This window comes from Ranitomeya imitator, chromosome 6, assembly GCF_032444005.1.
Source record: "Ranitomeya imitator isolate aRanImi1 chromosome 6, aRanImi1.pri, whole genome shotgun sequence".
In the NCBI taxonomy this organism is placed as follows: domain Eukaryota; kingdom Metazoa; phylum Chordata; class Amphibia; order Anura; family Dendrobatidae; genus Ranitomeya; species Ranitomeya imitator.
The window spans coordinates 300,627,555-300,648,378 of record NC_091287.1 but is presented as its reverse complement, the minus strand read 5'-3'; the positions used below and the strand labels follow the sequence as shown (position 1 = coordinate 300,648,378).

General features: G+C 44.6%; 1 protein-coding gene across 1 annotated transcript in view; it reads left to right on the top strand.

Annotated features, from left to right (window-relative positions):
• LOC138643369 (collagen alpha-1(XXI) chain-like) overlaps nucleotides 1-20,824 on the top strand; it is a 130,792-nt gene that overhangs the window by 44,547 nt on the left and 65,421 nt on the right. The window contains exons 7-11 of the mRNA XM_069732290.1: nucleotides 4,232-4,243; nucleotides 8,329-8,409; nucleotides 8,633-8,686; nucleotides 9,402-9,455; nucleotides 12,225-12,278. Of these exons, the coding sequence (XP_069588391.1) occupies nucleotides 4,232-4,243; nucleotides 8,329-8,409; nucleotides 8,633-8,686; nucleotides 9,402-9,455; nucleotides 12,225-12,278 (255 nt within the window). The remainder of the gene's footprint in view (nucleotides 1-4,231; nucleotides 4,244-8,328; nucleotides 8,410-8,632; nucleotides 8,687-9,401; nucleotides 9,456-12,224; nucleotides 12,279-20,824) is intronic.

Genomic DNA, 20,824 nt, shown 5'->3' with positions numbered 1-20,824 from the left:
CAAACAATTGATAACTACGTACTGAGGCCGGGAGCTGGGGCCATGTAATGCCAAATCACAGGCTTTACTGAGGTGGTGTTTCATGTAATGTCATCACAATGTAGGTTCATCTTTAGGCACATTTAAGACATCAGTAATTTTTGTCCTATGCAAAAAAAAAAACAGTCACATTAGTGTTTTTGATCAGATTTTCATCAAGTTTGGCCAGTGTGTCACTTTTTTTTTATCAGTTTCGTCATTTTTCTTGAATGCAAAAAAAAAAAAAAAAGCAATGGAAGTTTCTCAAACCTCTATTATGAAATAGCCAGTAAAAACGGCATACGGATGGTTCCCATGTGCTGCCCAATTTTTTTTAATGATCCATTAACACTTGTATTGACGAGTTTGCTCCATGACTCAGATAAAAATTGGATATGTCTATCCTCTGTATATATATATATATATACAGTGGGGAAAATAAGTATTTTATACACTAACGATTTTGCAGGTTTTCCCACCTACTAAGAATGGAGAGGCCTGTAATATTTATCATATGTACACTTGAACTGTGAGAGACAGAATCTAAAATTAAAAATCCAAAAATCACATTGCATGATTTTTACATAATTTATTTGAATTTTGTTGCATGAAATAAGTATTTGATACAATAGAAAAGCAGAACTTAATATTTGGTACATAAACCTTTGTTTGCAATTACAGAAGTCAGAGGTTTCCTGTAGTTCTTGACCAAGTTTGCACAAAGTGCAGCAGGGATTTTGGCCCACTCCTCTATACAGATTTTCTCCAGAAACCTTCAGGTTTTAATGCTGTCGTTGGGCGATATTGAGTTCCAGCTTCTTCCAAAGATTTTATATTGGATTAGGTCCGGAGACTGACTAGGTCACTCCAGGATCTGAAAATGCTTCTTCCAGAGCCACTCCTTAGTTGCCCTGGTTGTGTGTTTTTTGGGTCATTGTCATGCTGGAAGACCCATCTTTTTTATTATTATTATTATTATTTATTTATATAGCACCATTGATTCCATGGTGCTGTACATGAGAAGGGGTTACATACAAGTTACAAATATCACATACAGTAAACAAACTAACAATGACGGACTGATACAGAGAGGCGAGGACCCTGCCCTTGCGGGCTTACATCTTTAATGCTCTTATAGAGGCAAGGAGGTTCTTGGCCAAAATCTTGCAATATATTACCCCATACATCCTCCCTTCAATACAGTGCAGTCATCCTGTCCCCTTTGCTGAAAATCTCCCCCACACTATAATGTTTCTGCCATCATGATTCATGGTTGGGACAGTGTTCTTGGGGTTGTACTTGGTATGATCCAGGCCGGAGTTTGTTTCTTGCTATGTTCCACCCGGTCTGGTCATGCAGGGGTTAACTTACCTCTGCCTCGTTCGGGGATCTGTTTGGCTATTTCTGCCTGCTGCTGTTTGCAGGCAGTGTCAGTTATAGTTCCTGCCCAGGCTTGAGTGGCTGACCCTGTTACACCCTGATTTGTCCTCTGCCCCTTTGCACAGTCCCTATGCTTTCCCACTCGTGCTACCCCACTTGACTTAGTGTTTGTTCCCCGTGCTCTGACCTCCTGGTATCTGACCAAGCTTGACCTCTGATTCGTTTGTCTGTCTCACCTCTCTGGCATTTCTGTTCCTGTCTGGCTTTTGACTTCTCTAGTTGCATCTGACCACGTTTGGTGCTGTTACCTCTGGTACTGCATTTCCTGACCGTTACTGACTCGGCTTGTCTGACCACTCTCTCGTCAGCTAGCAGGGTCTGCGCTGCCACACTGGGGTGCTATACTGTAAGCACCACCTTTCTTCTTCCACCAGCTCCCCCTGGTGGAGGCTGTGCATACTGCACTGTGGCAGCATTACAGTACTCATCCTGCTTCTTTCTCCAAATACAGTGAGTGGAGTTTATACCAAAAATTTTTACTTTTGTTTTATCTGACCACATGACCTTCTCCCATGCCTCCTTTGGATCATCCAGATGGTCACTGGCAAACTTCAAATGGGCCTGAACATATGCTGGCGTGAGCAGGGGGAAGTTGCGTACCCTGCAGGATTTTAATTCATGAAGGCGTAGTGTGTTACGAACTGTAATGTTTGAGACTGTGGTCCCAGCTCTCTTCAAGTCCTCCCATGTAGTTCTGGGCTTATTCCTGACTTTTTTCAGAATCATCCTTACCCCAAGAGGCAAAATTTTGCATTTAGAGCCAGATCAAGGAAAAATGACAGTCACCTTGTGTTTCTTCCATTTTATAATTATTGTGCCAACAGTTGTTGCCTTCTCAACAAGCTGCTTGCCTGTTGTCCTATAGCACATCCCAGCATTATGTATGTCTACAATTTTGTCCCTGTTGTCCTTAAACAGCACTTTGGTCTTGGCCATGGTGGAGAAGTTAGAGTGTGATTGATTAAGTGTATGTCTTTTATACAGGTAATGAGTTCAAACAGGTGCAATTAATACATGTAATGAGTATACAGTAGGAGGGCTTTTTATAGAAAAATTAACAGGTCTATGAGAGCCAGAATTCTTCCTGGCAGGTATTTTACCCACTGTATATACATATGGCAGAGTCGTGTCGCCCAACGTTTATAAACCAGGACAAGTGTTCAGGGAACGTATACAGTGAATATGTCCCAATTGAAGCCCCTTAGTGTTCTCACATGCGATATCCCTTTTATAGCCATTGTAAAGTATGATGCTTCCAAAAATGTCCACACACACACACACACTGGGTTTTGTATCCGTACAGTGAATTCCCCCCACAAGTACAGTATGTAGATTCCACAAAACCTCCGGCAAAGTATTATGTCCCCATAGTCTCACTAACACAGTATAATACCCCCACAGCATGATACCTTTAAAGGGCCCCCCATCACATTATATTCCCAAAGTCCTCTTCACACACACGGTGTTATGGCCCCAACAAAGTATGGTGGACTGTTAGGATGATGGTCTCCACTCAGTATGATGGCCCTCACAGCCCCCTCTCAGTAAGATGGTCCCCACAGCCCCCTACTCAGTATGAGGGGCCCCAGAGTCCTCTACTCACCATGAGGACCATCACAGCCCCATACTCAGCATAATGGCTCCTCATACAGAATGAGTGTCCCCATAGCCTCCCACACAAAACAAGGTCCCCTTCTAAGTAAGAGCACCCAAAGCTCCCTAATCAGTATGGGGGCCCCACAGTTCCCTACTCAGGGAGGGTCACCACACAGTATGAGGGCCACACATCTCAGCACACAGAATGAGGGCCCATACAAAGAATGAGGGCACCTCCAGTCCCTTATTCAGCATGAGGGCCCCCACAGCAACCTACTCACTATGAAGGTCCCAAGCCCCCTATTCATTATTAAGGTCCACACAGCCCCCCACCCAGTATGAGGGCCTCCACAACCCACCACACAGAATGAGAGCCCCCACATAATGAGGGCTCTCACAGCCCTCTACTTACCGTAGTATGGGAACGATTATAGCACACAGTGTGAGTATGAGGGTCACACAGTAAGGGAGCCACCACAGTATTTAACTCAGTATGGGGGTGCACAGTCCCCCACAGCCACCACTCAGTAAAATCAACCACTCAGTATTTGGGTGACCACCAGCACCCCCACTCAGCATAAGGGCTCTTACAGCTCCACACTTAATTTAATGGTCCCACAAGTACTGACATTTAAAACAAATCACTACTCACCTCACCCTGTTCCCCTGGCACGCTACTCCCGTCTAAGCAGTGTAAATTCTGCGACTCCACACTACAGGCACGATGTAGTGGCATCAGCATATCTGTAGTGCACAGATCTCAGACTTACAGGCGTAGGCTGAATGGTGGAATAGGGAGCTTTCGGCTCACTGATCTACCATTCTATTCATGGTATCCGCGTCCTAACGATGGGGCTTGGTGTCAAGCCGCACTGAGCCCCCCGACGTACGAGCCCCACAGTGGCCTTGTGGACTGCAACTATGGACGGTACACCCATGGACATGTGATCTACCCCCTATGCTACCATAGCAAACAATGCTATCATATAAAACACAGATAGAACTTGTATGTGAAAAATTGACTTCTTTATACGCCTTTACAAGTAGTCATTATAAATAGGGGAGGAGAACTTAACACATTGTGTAAATTCACTGTTATTAACGTACATGCTGATGAATTTTACATTTTTAAAGTTTAAATATTAACTTGTTTTTTTTGTTTGTTTTATTTTACCAGGATGATCCCAGGGTAAGTACAGCATAAACATACTTAAATATGAAAAATCAGAAACACTAAAACCTATGTAAAATGCTTTAACATAAAATTCTATATAGGCATATTTTATAAACCTGTAAGAGGATGGATGAGTGAGAAGACACACATAGCTTAGGCTAATATCACACTAGCGTTCAGCAGGGCTGCGGATGGCAGCCTTCTTCCTCAGTTAAGCCCAGCCCACTGCCTCACCTCTTCCTTCAGCTCCGCCTATGTCTGCATGCGTCCTGCGTACCTTATGTTTAACATTGGATATGCAGGCCATGCGGATGTATGCGGATGCCTCCACATGCGTCGTTTTGATGCTGCGCTGAATTGCGCCGAACACAACATGTTGCATTTTGTTGCGGTCGGCGCATCGTCAAAATGACACATGTGGAGGCACCTGCATACATCCGCATGGCCTGCATACCCAATGTTAAAGATAGGATACACAGGACGCATGCAGACGTAGGCGGAGCTGAAGGAAGAGGTGCGGCAGTGGGTGGGGCTTAATGGAGGAAGAAGGCTGCCAATATTCAAAAAGGGGACAAAAACTGAACTCAGAAATTATAGGCCAGTAAGCTTAACCTTTACTGTGGGTAAAATCCTGGAGGGTATTCTAAGGGATGCTATGCTGGAGTATCTGAAGAGGAATAACCTCATGACCCAATATCAACATGGGTTTACTAGGGACCGTTCCTGTCAGACTGATTTGATCAATTTCTATGAAGAGGTAAGTTCCGGACTGGACCAAGGGAACCCAGTGAACGTAGTGTATATGGACTTTTCAAAAGCTTTTGATACGGTGCCACACAAAAGGTTGATACATAAAATAAGAATAATGGGGATAGGGGAAAATATGTGTAAGTGGGTTAAGAGCTGGCTCAGGGATAGGAAACAAAGGGTGGTTATCAATGGAGCACACTCAGACTGGGTCGTGGTTAGCAGTGGGGTACCACAGGGGTCAGTATTGGGCCCTCTTCTTTTTAATATATTTATTGATGATCTTGTAGGGGGCATACAGAGTAGAATTTCAATATTTGCAGATGACACTAAACTCTGCAGGGTAATCAATACAGAGGAGGACAATTTTATATTACAGGATGATTTATGTAAACTAGAAGCTTGGGCTGATAAATGGCAAATGAGCTTTAATGGGGATAAATGCAAGGTCATGCACTTGGGTAGAAGTAATAAGATGTATAACTATGTGCTTAATTCTAAAACTCTGGGCAGCACTGTCAATGAAAAAGACCTGGGTGTATGGGTGGATGACAAACTCACATTTAGTGGCCAGTGTCAGGCAGCTGCTACAAAGGCAAATAAAATAATGGGATGCATTAAAAGAGGCATAGATGCTCATGAGGAGAACATAATTTTACCTCCATACAAGCCACTAGTTCGACCACACTTAGAATACTGTGTACAGTTCTAGTCTCCGGTGTATAAGAAAGACATAGCTGAACTAGAGCGGGTGCAGAGAAGAGCGACCAAGGTTATTAGAAGACTGGAGGGTCTGCAATACCAAGATAGGTTATTACACTAGGGGTTATTTAGTTTGGAAAAATGAAGGCTAAGGGGTGATCTTATTTTAATGTATAAATATATGAGGGGACAGTACAAAGACCTTTCTGATGATCTTTTTAATCATAGACCTGAGACAGGGACAAGGGGGCATCCTCTACGTCTGGAGGAAAGAAGGTTTAAGCATAATAACAGACGCAAATTTTTTTTTCTGTAAGAGCAGTGAGACTATGGAACTCTCTGCCGTATGATGTTGTAATGGATGCCTTTCTTGAAAAGTATAATGTTACAGGTTATATACACTAGATTCCTTGATAGGGTGTTGATCCAGGGAACTAGTCTGATTGCCGTATGTGGAGTCGGGAAGGATTTTTTTTCCCCAATGTGGACCTTACTCTTTGCCACATGTTTTTTTTTTTGCCTTCCTCTGAATCAACATGTTAGGGCATGTTAGGTTAGGCTATGGGTTGATCTAGATGGACTAGTCTTCCTTCAACCTTAATAACTATGTTACTATGTTACTATCCGCAGCCCTGTCGAACACTAGTGTGAAACTAGCCTCAGGGTATGTGCACACGTCCGGATTTCTTGCAGAAATTTCCTGAAGAAAACCGGAAACTTTCTGCAAGAAATCCGCATTTTATTTTGCGTTTTTTTTGCGTTTTTCTTAGCATTTTGCAAGCGAAATTAGCTTGCAGAATGCTAAAGTTTTCCAAGCGATCTGTAGCATCGCTTGGAAAACTGACTGACAGGTTGGTCACACTTGTCAAACATAGTGTTTGACAAGTGTGACCAACTTTTTACTATAGATGCTGCCTATGCCGCATTTATAGTAAAAGATAGAATGTTTAAAAATAATAAAAAAAATTAAAAAAATGGTTATACTCACCCTGCAGACAGCCGATCTCCTCAGCGGCGTCCATTCCTATAGATGCTGTGTGTGTGCAGGACCTTCGATGACGTCGCGGTCACGTGAGCGGTCACGTGAGCGGTCGCGCGACCAATCACAGGACTGTGACGTCATCGTAGGTCCTTCACACAGAGCATCTATAGGAACAGAAGCGGCAGCATGCAGCGCAGAGAGGCGGGAAGACACCAGGGCCATCAGAGGGTAAGTATATAACTATTTTTTATTTTAATTCTTTTTTTTTACTAATTATATGGTGCCCAGTCCGTGGAGGAGAGTCTCCTCTCCTCCACCCTGGGTACCAACCGCACATAATCTGCTTACTTCCCGCATGGTGTGCACAGCCCCATGCGGAAAGTAAGCAGATCAATGCACTCCTAGGTGTGCGGAATCCCCGCAATTCCACATTTTTAATGAACATGTTGCTTTTTTTTCCGCAATGCGATTTTTTCGCGGAAAAAAAAGCAACATTTGCACTAGAAATGCGGAATACACTGTAATTAATAGGAGGCATATATAAGCGTTTTTATTTGCGTTTTTATCACGTTTTTATAGCGAAAAAACGTGAAAAAAAACAGCGAAAAATCCTGAACGTGTGCACATGGCCTCAAACTGAGTGTCTGCAAGTGAACATCGCCATTTGCTGTCCAAAGATAAGAAAGGTGAAGGCAGATAGAACTACGTTAGTACGAACTGAAGAACGAGTTACACGTTACCTGAGGGAAGATATTTTAGCGGATGCCAGGTCAAGTGACAGCTGTGGCGCAGTTAATAATTATTAAAGGCCCGGGAAGGCCGAGAAGGAGAGGGGTCGGACCTGTACCAGAACAGTCGTGTGAGCAGCAGAGTTGGCTTATGCGAGAGACCGGATTCAAGTAAAAGAACCGAGAGACCAGACCCGAATAAAGGAACTGAGAGACCAGACCCGAGTAAAAGAACTGAGAGACCAGACCCGATTGAAGACCAGACCAAAGTAAAGGAACTGAGAGACCAGAACTGAGTGAAGGTGCAAGAGACCAGACCTGAGCGAAGGAACCAAGAGAAACCAGAGCTGGGAGAGCTGAGCCCAGTGAACGCAGTCAGGGCTGAGAGAGAGACTTCTAGGCCGTCGCTTCAAGTGTAGACGTACGTTACATTGTGGGGACCGGGGCCGTGTTTGAGGGAGCTAAGGTGTACAGCATGACGAGTGTGCTTAGTGACTTATCAATCTGAAACTTGTGGTCTAGCGGCTAGTTTCATTGACCGTCTGTTAGGGCCTGTGTAACATTTTGCGTTGCCCAGAGAGTGACAATGGTGATAGGCCCTGTAGTGATAATGACTCCCTTTTGGTTAAGGTATAGAGATGATAGCAGTTGTTTAATTGCAATAATAGAACTATATTGCGTAATTAGCATTGTGACCATTTCCTATTTATCCGAATTGCTTTATTCTCCTTGTAACATAACTTGCTTCCTTTTCACCGTTTGCATTGTCCCCTGACATTGTGTCGAAGGCACCCCTTTAATTGTGTTAATCAAATAAATAGTTAATTTAGATATATCTCCTCATTTTCTGCTCTGCTGCATCATTGTACTTCTTAACAAACCCATACATAAGTTTCAGTATATACAGTCTGTAGAGTAAGTATTCATTTTACTTTTCACAGTGTCCACTTGAGAGGGTGCCTACATCGGTTTGCCAGTGTCCAGAAGGTCAGCCTGGTTCTCCAGGAGTTCCAGGACAAGAGGTATATCTTTTGTATTACTGTGATGTCCTGGTGAATGATCTTGGTTTTACACATTTGTATTTTACGTGAATAAATGTCATTTTCCTAGGAGAATATATACTTTTTTGGAAAATTAATGTACCCATTTTTTATTCAAAGAGACAATATATTAATGTATTCACTGTGATCAGAACAAATTGTAGAAAGTAAGAAATAGCATTGTCTCCATCATGTGATCTTACAGGGTTACAAAGGACCTATAGGAGAGAGCGGTGTTCCAGGACCAGAAGGAAAACCTGTGAGTAACTTCCAAGTTTGTATAGTATTTCTATAGCATGTTATTTCTACCTAAAAACCTAAATACCACTTAGGCCTCTTTCACACGTCCAGATAATTTCGGTACCGGACTGTGCCGACTGAGGACCACACGGACTGTGCAGGAGACAGTGCTACAGTTAAGCGCTGTCCCCTGCTTTTGGTGCTGAAGCCAGCATTCATTCATTCTCCCCAGCAGCGTTCGCTGGAGAGAAGGAATGAAAAATCAAGGTTTTTTTGTGTTAAAAATAAAGTTTGTGGGTCACCTCCAGCCTCCCATCCCCTGTGCGCCCGCCCGCTTGCCGAGAAATACTCACCCAGCTCCTGGGATGTATGCTCTCAGCGACGGCAGCAGGTCCTGTGTGAGCGGTCACATGGTACCACTGATTACAGTGATGAATATGCGCATATTCATTTGAATGGGTCTACATGTGTCAGTGTCTCCGGTACATGAGAAAACTGTCAGTACACGTACCGGAGACACTGACGTGTGAAAGAGGCCTTACAGGTTTATATCAAAAGAAATACAATTAACATAACTACAGTATTGATACAAGTTTATTCAGTGAGGAATAAAACAGTGAATGATGCGTAACGGATTGCTATAAATGAGAATATTGTACCATGGTAGTAAATTACTTTAGATTACAAAATATTGTAATAATTTCCTAAAACAAAGAATATACTTATATTTTCAGGGTTTACGTGGGCCTCCAGGACCACCTGGCATACCTGGAACTCCAGGAGAAAGGGTATGTTTACAGCACTTGGGAGCCCTGGGATCAAATCGTACCAAGAAAAAAGATTATTTATCTGCAGATATAGGATTAGTATGTAGGTAAATAGCATTAACATTGTTGCTTGGCCACCTAACTGAAAGTTTGGCTACGAGGAGGAAATTTTCCTTGCAGGGGCCTCCGGGAGCCTCTATGGATAAAGACTTAGATTTAGTCTGAAACGCGTAGGTAAATCATACATTTTTTAGGATGTGCCACGCATGTCATTTTTATTACTTATGGAATAAAGTTTACAAATAATTTTAATCCAAAAACTAGAGGGAAACTCATCTTTTGCTGTAGCAGTCATGTGAATGATAGATGTGAAGTCATTACTGCAGGAAGGAATAGCAGGGACCACTGGAGTGTTAGCGGGAAATTGGAAAGCTGAGCAACTGATAAATCATGTTGCTATCATATTTCTAGCTCTTGTCCTGTTTTTAAAAAATCCCAAACAGGCCCTCAATGCTTTATATGTACTAGAAATGTAACTTGAAACTGCTGTAAAAACCTGTAACAGGATCCCAAAATCATATCCAACATGTGCCTTTCATAATACTGACTAGATGGTGGCCCGATTCTAACCCATCGGGTATTCTAGAATATGTATGTATGTATAAAGCAGCCACATAGTATATAGCACAGGCCACGTAGTATATAGGAGTACTACATGGCCTGTGGTATATACCATGTGGCTACTATATACATACATACATATTGTAGAATATTCGATGCGTTAATATATTCCATGCAGTAAATAACACAGCCCACGTAGTACATAACACAGCCCACACAGTGTATAACAGCCACGCAGTATATAACACAGCCCACGTAGAATTTAGCACTGGCCACGTAATATATAACACAGCCCACGTAATATATAGCACAGCCCACATAGTATCTAACAGTGGCCACATAGTATATAGCACGCAGTATAGAACACAGCCACGTAGTATATAACACTGCCCACGTGGTATATAGCAGCCATGTAGTATATAACGCAGCCCACGCAGTATATAACACTGGCCACGTAATATATAGCACAGCCCACACAGTATAGAACACAGCCCACATAGTATCTAACACTGGTCAGGTAGTATATAGCAGCCACGCAGTATCTAACACAGCCCACGTAGTATTTAGCAAAAAATAGTTATATACTCACACGGTGGGATCCAGCGTAGATCCAGCGAACCTCTGGCGATGCACGCGGTTGCTGCCATCTTGCGTTCCCAGGATGCATTGCGAAATTACCCAGATCACTTAGTGGTTTCGTGAGACCGCTAAGTCTTCTGGGTAATTTCGCAATGCATCTCCGGGACTGGAAGCTGGCGGGAGCGCATCGTCGGACTACGGAAGGTGAGAATAGCAGGGTTTTTTTTTTATTATTATTTTTAACAACATTAGATCTTTTTACTATTGATGCTGCATAGGCAGCATCAATAGTAAAAACTTGGTCACACAGGGTTAATAGCGGTGGTAACGGAGTGAGTTACCCGCGGCATAACGCGGTCCGCTGGCATTAACCCTGTGTGAGCGGTGACTGGAGGGGAGTATGGAGCGGGCGCTGACTGCGGGGAGTATGGAGCGGGCGCCGGGCACTGACTGTGGGGAGTATGGAGCGGGCACTGACTGCAGGGAATATGGAGCGGGCGCCGGGCACTGACTGCGGGGAGTATGGAGCGGGCGCTGGGCACTGACTGCGGGGAGTATGGAGCGGGCGTTGGGCACTGACTGCGGGGAGTATGGAGCGGGCGCCGGGGACACTGACTGTGGGGAGTATGGAGTGGGCACTGACTGTGGGGAGTATGGAGCGGGCGCTGGGCACTGACTGCGGGGAGTATGGAGCGGGCGTTGGGCACTGACTGCGGGGAGTATGGAGCGGGCGCCGGGGACACTGACTGTGGGGAGTATGGAGTGGGCACTGACTGCGGGGAGTATGGAGCGGGTGTTGGGCACTGACTGCGGGGAGTATGGAGCGGGCGCCGGGCACTGACTGCGGGGACTATGGAGTGGGTGCTGGGCACTGACTGCGGGGAGTATGGAGCGGGCGCCGGGGACACTGACTGTGGGGAGTATGGAGCGGGCACTGACTGCGGGGAGTATGGAGCGGGTGCTGGGCACTGACTGCGGGGAGTATGGAGCGGGCGCCGGGCACTGACTGCGGGGAGTATGGAGCAGGCGCCGGGCACTGACTGCGGGGAGTATGGAGCGGGTGCTGGGCACTGACTGCGGGGAGTATGGAGCGGGTGCCGGGGACACTGACTGTGGGGAGTATGGAGCGGGCACTGACTGAGGGGAGTATGGAGCGGGCGCTGGGCACTGACTGCGGGGAGTATGGATCGGGTGCCGGGCACTGACTGCGGGGAGTATGGAGCGGGCGCTGGGCACTGACTGCAGGGGAGTAGGGAGGGACTAATCGGACTGTGGCCGTCGCTGATTAGTCGCGGCAGCCATGACAGGCAGCTGGCGAGACCAATTAGCGACTTGGATTTCATGATAGACAGAGGCCGCGACCAATGAATATCCATGACAGAAGGACAGACAGACAGACAGAAAGACGGAAGTGACCCTTAGATAATTATATAGTAGATGTCCTGTTCCCTGTGACCCTGTTTCCTGTGACCTGTTGGTTGATATATTATTTATATGCAAAATTAAATTTAGTTAAAGCATAGTTTCTAGCCCTATAAAGCTGATATGATATAGAGTAAAATATGAGTACTTGTTCTGGTCTGTTTTAAGGGTCCACAAGGGCCACCGGGGATGAAAGGTGATCCGGGTCCACCTGGAATTCAGGTAGGAAGTATCAGACTACCCTTTTTTACAATGGTTGTCTCATACATTATCTCCTTAGTTATAATATTTTCCTATGTATGTGTTAAACAACTGTTGGTATAAAAATGCAATCTACTAATTCCAATAGTCGTATTACACTTTTTTTTCTGGTAACATTTTTTTTAACTTGAAAATGATGACTAAATGACAAATATATAGACGAGTCCGTAATAACTGGTAGAGTTAGTATCATAAATAATTGGATAGGTCATCAGCATGAGAGGCCCAGTACCTCCACCAATAAGCTGAAAATAGTTTTGGCAGCCATCAGATGTAACATGATGAACATAGATACTCATTGCAGTTCCAATCAATGTGTAGCGCCTCCTGAATGCAAAACTGCCTGCTACTACCGGAAAGCTCCTATTCTTTTGAGTAGGAGCTGTTCTGCAGTACCCGGCAGTGGCTACTTCACATTGAATGGAGCTGCGCTGAGCATCTCAGTTCAACATGTTTACATTCAGCTGCCACCAGAATTGTTTTCAGCTGAAACGTGGGGGTGCCATGTGTCGGACCACTTCCAATCTCATATTGATCACATAGCCTAAAGATAGAAGAATAACATCAGCATCATAGAAGACTGAGATCGTAGTCCTTGCAAAAGAGTGAATAATTTGTTTGGGTCACACATAAAAACAAATATCGTCCAACATTTTGACCTAAACAGTCTATTACAGGAACATCTGTTATTCAAAATAAACTTAAATATACATAAAGTATGCAGGTAAATTTCATTAATTAAAATAAAGTAACAATTTTAGTTCATAATAACTTTATTTTAAACACATTATAATTTACATATTCATTTTATGTATATTCATTTATATTTGCAGAAAACATTTCCATTAAAAAGACCCCTATTTAGGTTGAAGTGGTGGACGATATAATAATCCAGTTTAGAATAAATTATTAACTATCCCCCAAGTACCCTCACTTGTCTTCCCTTCCTTTGAGGTCCATGTGGTCAGACTCTACGTCCCCTTCTCCATGCGAGTGGTGGTGGTGTATCGTCCTCCCGGCCCCTCTCATCAGTTCCTGGATCACTTTGCCACCTGGCTTCCACACTTTCTTTCCTGTGACACCCCCACCCTTATCATGGGTGATTTCAACATCCCTATTGCCTCTCCCCTCTCCCCATCTGCTTCTCACCTTTTGGCTCTAACCTCCTCTTTCGGCCTCTCGCAGCATACTAACTCGCCAACACATGAAGATGGAAACTCCCTTGACTTGGTCTTCTCCCGGCTTTGCTCAGTGGATGATTTCACAAACTCCCCTCTCCCACTCTCTGACCACCACCTTCTTTCATTCTCTATCAAGAACTGCCATCCCGCTCAGGTCACCCCCACTTTCCACACTTATAGAAACATACAGGCCATTAACACCCAGGAACTTATGAAGAACTTGCAGTCCTCATTGGCCCCAATCTCCTCCATCTCATGTCCTGATTCTGCTCTGAAGCATTACAATGAAACCCTGCAAAGTGCCCTGGATGAAGCTGCTCCTCCTATACATAAAACAACTCGGCACAGACGGCAACAACCGTGGCACACGCTGCAAACACGTTTCCTGCAGCGGTGCTCCAGGTGCGCAGAACGTCTGTGGAGAAAATCTAATCTACCCGAAGATTTCATCCATTATAAGTTCATGCTAAAGACATACAATTCTGCCCTTCACCTCTCCAAACAAACCTACTTCAACACCCTCATCACCTCCCTGTCCAATAACCCTAAACGTCTCTTTGACACGTTCCAGTCCCTACTCAACCCAAGAGCGCAGGCCCCAACCACGGATCTCCGTGCTGACAATCTGGCCAATTACTTCAAAGAAAAAATTGACCATATTCGACAGGAAATCATCTCCCAATCTCTTCATACCATGCACTGTCCTCCCTCCCCCACTGCATCTAGTTCACTCTCTGACTTTGAACCAGTTACAGAAGAAGAAGTAAGCAGGCTCCTTGCATCTTCTCGCCCGACCACTTGCACCAGTGACCCCATTCCGTCACATTTCCTCCAGTCCCTTTCCCCGGCTGTCACCTCTCACCTAACAAAAATATTCAACCTTTCCCTCACTTCCGGTATTTTTCCCTCCTCATTTAAGCATGCCATCATACATCCATTACTTAAAAAACCATCCCTCGACCAAAACTGTGCCGCTAATTATAGACCTGTCTCTAATCTTCCCTTCATCTCTAAACTCCTCGAACGCCTGGTCCACTCCCGTCTTACCCGCTATCTCTCAGATAACTCTCTTCTCGACCCTCTTCAATCTGGTTTCCGCTCTTTACACTCTACTGAAACTGCCCTCACTAAAGTCTCTAATGACCTACTAACAGCTAAATCTAATGGTCACTACTCCATGCTAATTCTCTTGGATCTCTCTGCAGCATTTGATACTGTGGATCATCAGCTCCTCCTCACTATGCTCCGCTCCATCGGCCTCAAGGACACCGTTCTCTCCTGGTTCTCCTCCTATCTCTCTGACCGATCCTTCACTGTATGTTTCGCTGGTTCCTCCTCCTCTCACCTTCCCCTTACTGTTGGGGTTCCTCAAGGATCAGTCCTAGGCCCCCTCCTCTTCTCTTTGTATACTGCCCCTATTGGACAAACAATCAGTAGATTTGGCTTCCAGTACCATCTCTATGCTGACGACACCCAACTATACACTTCTTCTCCTGATCTCACGCCTGCCTTATTAGAAAACACCAGTGATTGTCTTACCGCTGTCTCTAGCATCATGTCCTCCCTCTATCTGAAACTAAACCTGTCAAAAACTGAACTCCTCGTGTTTTCTCCCTCTACTAACCTACCTTTGCCTGACATTGCCATCTCCGTTTGCGGTTCCACCATTACTCCAAAGCAACATGCCCGCTGCCTTGGGGTCATCCTTGATTCTGACCTTTCATTCACCCCCCACATCCGATCACTGGCTCGCTCTTCTTACCTGCATCTCAAAAACATTTCTAGAATTCGCCCTTTTCTTACTTTCGACTCTGCAAAAACTCTTACTGTCTCACTTATTCATTCTCGTCTGGACTATTGTAACTCTCTACTAATCGGCCTCCCTCTTACCAAACTCTCCCCGCTCCAATCTGTCCTGAATGCTGCTGCCAGGATCATATTCCTCACCAACCGTTACACCGATGCCTCTACCTTGTGCCAGTCATTACACTGGTTACCCATCCACTCAAGAATCCAGTACAAAACTACTACCCTCATCCACAAAGCACTCCATGGCTCAGCACCACCCTACATCTCCTCTCTGGTCTCAGTCTACCACCCTACCCGTGCCCTCCGCTCCGCTGATGACCTCAGGTTAGCATCCTCAATAATCAGAACCTCCCACTCCCGTCTCCAAGACTTTACACGTGCTGCGCCGATTCTTTGGAATGCACTACCTAGGATAATACGATTAATCCCCAATCCCCACAGTTTTAAGCGTGCCCTAAAAACTCATTTGTTCAGACTGGCCTACCGCCTCAATGCATTAACCTAACGATCCCTGTGTGGCCTATATTAAAAAAAAAAAAAAAATTAATTAACTGGTTCATGCAGCTTTACATGAACACCCAAGCCTTACACTATGGCTGGTCCGAATAACTATAGCAATTGTTACCATCCACCTCTCGTGTCTCCCCTTTTCCTCATAGTTTGTAAGCTTACGAGCAGGGCCCTCACTCCTCTTGGTATCTGTTTTGAACTGTATTTCTGTTATGCTGTAATGTCTATTGTATGTACAAGTCCCCTCTATAATTTGTAAAGCGCTGCGGAATATGTTGGCGCTATATAAATAAAAATTATTATTATTATTATTAACTCTTCCGCAACAATTACAGGCTTTGTCTTCCACAGCGCTGAGGTTGTTGTTCTATTACACTGTGTGCACAATCAATAGACAAGTTAGTATTTTGAACATATTTTGATGCAGATTTTCCAACTCCAAGCTGTGTAAGTTTGAATGCTTATTGGATGAAGCAGATCAGGTGTATTTTTGTAATGAGGGACGCTGTGGACTAAGGCCGGCCTCACACTAGCGTGTTTTACGGACATAAGAGAGGTGCAGAAAATACGGATTGCATACGGTACAATGCTTCTCTATGGCCCAGCTTTTATCAGCTGTATTTTACGGATCCGTATTATACGGTCTTCTACGGCTGTAGAAAATCGCAGCATGCTGCGTTTGTCACCGTAGTGCGCAAAAAATACGCCAATGAAAGTCTATGGGGGCCAGAAAAATACGGATTACACACGGACCAACAGTGTGACTTGTGAGAAATACGCCAGACATCTCCAGACTTCGTCAGGTGCAAGGAATTGTGCCAAGCCCTCAATCAGGAAGCTCAGACATGCTAATTAGCTCAAAAAGCCACACAGACATCCCGGAAGTCTGGCGCTCGCCTCCACGGAGTTCCAAGCAGCATGGCCAGCATCATAAATGTGGATATGCTCCTCATACTGGTCCAAGAAAGGCCAGAAATATGGGACCAGCAGGATCCAAACTATTCAAACCAGGCCAGGAAAGAGGCAGCTTGGAGGACCATCTGTGGGATCCTATTCCCAGATTATGCCCAACGGCCACGTGCGGAGCAGACAAGACTTTGTAAGTACACTCATGTATTCACAATAATTTACTTTGAAAGATGCTTTCCCTACATGATTACTGGAAGAATCTTTTTTCTCTTACTATGTTATTTTTTGGCATTTTTGCAAAAAAAAAAAGCTGATTAACATGATAAAGTGTTTAGGTACATAGCTAATATTGATGTTGCGTTGGTAACTCTTTTTTTTTGCCTCAAAGCTCGTCCAGAGGGGTGTTGACCCTGTTCTTTTTTTTTTACCATAAATTGTAACTTTATGATAATTAGTTAAGAAGGCATTTTCTTATCCTCGGTCAAATATTAGATAATGTATGTCCGCAAGGACAGGGTCCTCTCCCCTCTGTACCAGTCTGCCACTGTAAAGTTGTTTACTGTGAACGATAACTAGAACTCTGTATGTAACCCCTTTCTCATCTACAGCACCTTGGAAATAATGGTGCAAGATAAATAAACAATAATAATAATAATAATATATCACTGACAACTGGATTAAAGGGAACCTGTCACCTGAATTTGGCGGGACTGGTTTTGGGTCATATGGGCGGAGTTTTCGGGTGTTTGATTCACCTTTTCCTTACCCGCTGGCTGCATGCTGGCTGCAATATTGGATTGAAGTTCATTCTCTGTCCTCCATAGTACACGCCTGCACAAGACAAGATTGCTTTGCGCAGGCGTGTACTATGGAGGACAGAGAATGAACTTCAATCCAATATTGCAGCCAGCATGCAGCCAGCGGGTAAGGAAAGGGTGAATCAAACACCCGAAAACTCCGCCCATAAGACCCAAAACCAGTCCCGCCAAATTCAGGTGACAGAGTCCCTTTAAGTAAGGTGCATAATGAGCTTAAACAATATTTGTTACCATGTAATTGCAGTGGATGATGTAATGACACGATGGCGCAGCATCAGGGACCAGTACCGGCTGGAAAGGCAGCAGCGTGGAAGAAGTGGGTCAGCAGCCTCACCGAAAAAAAAGAAATATATTTATTACGACCGTCTTTACTTTTTGGATGGCAGTATGGATCTAAGACAGTAAGTAATAACCACACAACACATTTATAAGAAAAAATATTCTTATTAAGATTATTTGTTTTGGTTAGTACATGGCGAATTACATGTAAGGATGGGTAAACCTAGTCCCAAAAATAATGTTTACACCAAAAAATGTAAAAAGGGTCCTGGAGGAGAGAGGACCCTGTCCGCAAAGCCTCACAAGCTACAGCAAGGGATGGGTTAGAATATAGTAGGCGAGGTTAGAGATGTTCATGCAGTGGTTTGGCCGATGGGTGGTTACTGCAGGTTATCTGATTGTTTGAAGAGGTGGGTCTTCATGCTGTTTGTGTAGCTTCTAATGGTAGGCGACAGTATGATGTGTTGTGGTAGTGGTGATACACAATATACATTTTGCCTACCACTGTGGGAATAGGAGATAAGAGGGGAGTATAGAAGGAGATCTTGTGCTCATCTGAGGTTGTGTGTAGGTAATTATTGTGAGAAGAGCTCACAGATGTGTAATAAAATAATGCGCACAAAGAAATAACCTTTTAATTAATTTTTCTTTGATTTATTGTTTAATAACAGAACACAGTCCAACCTCACAGAGAGGGAGACCGGGTCTGAATCGGAGGCTGTGATAGATCCTGTAAGTCTGGATGAAGAGGTGGCAGGCCCATCTTTGGAATCTTCATCATCCATCTTTGAAGAGCCATCAGCATCCTCATCACTGCAGGCAGCAGCAAGTGAGGAAGATGCAGCACCACCACCCTCAGCAGCACATGATCGGGGAAGCCATGAGGAACATGCTCAGAGCAGCAGCCCTACAGGCCCACTGGTGTCCTCCCCACAGGCAGCTGGGGCTTTACGTAGAGGCCGCAGAAGGAGAGAGCTGCAAGCCACAAGGAGTGATGTGGATGCTGGGGTCCTCAATTATTTGGCCAGGGCAGCCACGGATGATGGAGAGGAGGCCTTTGCTAGCAGCCTTGCCCGTTACCTTTGACCCCTTCCCTGTGAGGTGAGGTTATGTGTGAGAGGGTGTATTCAAATCCTGATTGATTTAAGCACCCCTCCAAATAACCCCTATGAGGTGTTTGAATTTCTGGAGCGAAGGCAGCTTTCCCAAACAAAACTCTTGCGCCTTCAATTCACTCAACAGGTGCAGGATCAATCAGGATTTGAAGCACCTACTCCACGTATGCCTACACCTCAACCCCTCCCACCCCAAAATCTACAAAGGCCAGCACTGTTCCAAATGGCAGCCTACAACCCACATTCCCAATATGGCCACTTTTCCATACCCAGTGATGTAGGCTGGTCCCAAGCTGGGTTTGGACAACATGGCCATTTTGGGGTTGGGTATGAGGCCAGACAATATGTCTGTCAGTATGAGGGCCAGAGACAATTACCTTATGGACAACACCCAACTGGCCAATATGGACAAGGCCTGTATTCTGCTCCACAAACCACAGCATCCTCACAGGGTGAAGGACAATTGGCCCAACAAAGGCCCCCTGAACAGAACCCTGAGCTGCCGCCATTTCCCCCGCCAACTTTCAGGGATCTGTAATGCTTTTGGTTTGTTTGTTTATATTCTTTTTTTTGTTTGGGGCAAACCATGTTTTTGTCTTTTTTGTGCAGTATTTGCACTTTGTTGTGCTTACTTGTTTAACAAAACAAAAAAAAAAGCCAAAAAAAAAACCCACATGACTAAAATATGGTTACAAGTGTAACAAAAAAAGGCTTTTGCTGGTAGTAAACAATTTTGACAAAAGCCAATTGATGTTTGTGGACCAATCATTCTTACATCACACACATATGCTCTGATCATAAACATCTGGCCATTAAGGAAAGACAACACACACAGTACTGTTTCAGTGGCATAAAAAATTATATTTGACAAATATATATAGAAAATAAGTAAAACACAACTGAGAAACAGCATAATCTTGCCAGGGAGTAGAACCCTGAGGAGAAACAAAAAAATTGGTGAAAACATCCCTAACTTTTATGCCAGAAAGGGGAAAGCATGGAGGAGGGCCATGTGGTGTAGGCCTAATTACAGTACTCAACATGTGTTCATCATTAGCATCTGATAAGCAATCAATTATGCGGGTATAATTGTGCAAAATTACTAAGGCTTTGATTACTTCATTGACTGTAGCCTCACTGAGCTGTAGGGCAGTCTGGAGGACACGCCATTTGGCGACCAGAATACCAAAGGCGCACTCCACCAGTCTCCGCGCCCTAGAAAGGCACAAATTGAAGATCCTCCGATGGTGGTCGAGGTTGCGCCGGGGATAAGGCCTCATGACGTGTCTGGTCAGTTGGAACGCCTCATCTCCAACAAAAAAAGGCAGTGCTTCTGCAGTGGAGCCTGTGAGTTGTTGTGGTGGTGGGAGGTCTTACTGGTTGTCACGTAGCCGCCGACCCATAATGGACGAATTGAAGACCCTAGAGTCTCCAGTTCGGCCATAGGCCCCAATGTCTACAATTATAAACCTGTAGTTACTGTCAACTACAGCTAACAGAACTACAGAGAAAAACTGCTTATAATTCTAGAATTGGGAGCCAGAGTTCGGCGGCTTACGTACCCTGATGTTTCCCATCCACCGCTCCAATGCAGTTTGGAAAGTCACAATTGTCCTGGAACCCACGGGCTATTTTTAGCCAATCAGCCTGTTTTGGCTCAGGCATCACAAGGTCCTTGAGTCTATCCCATATTTGCCTACAGGTTGACCGCACAATGCCAGAAATTGTTGATCGGCCAATCAAAAACTCCAGGTGGAGTCCCGCAAATGACAATCCAGTGGTCAGGAAGCTGAAAGTGAACAAAAAACAATATTAGGTAGGTTTAAAGAGTTCACACAAAACATGAAGAAGCACAATCATATTTGCTATTTTCACAAACATGCTTA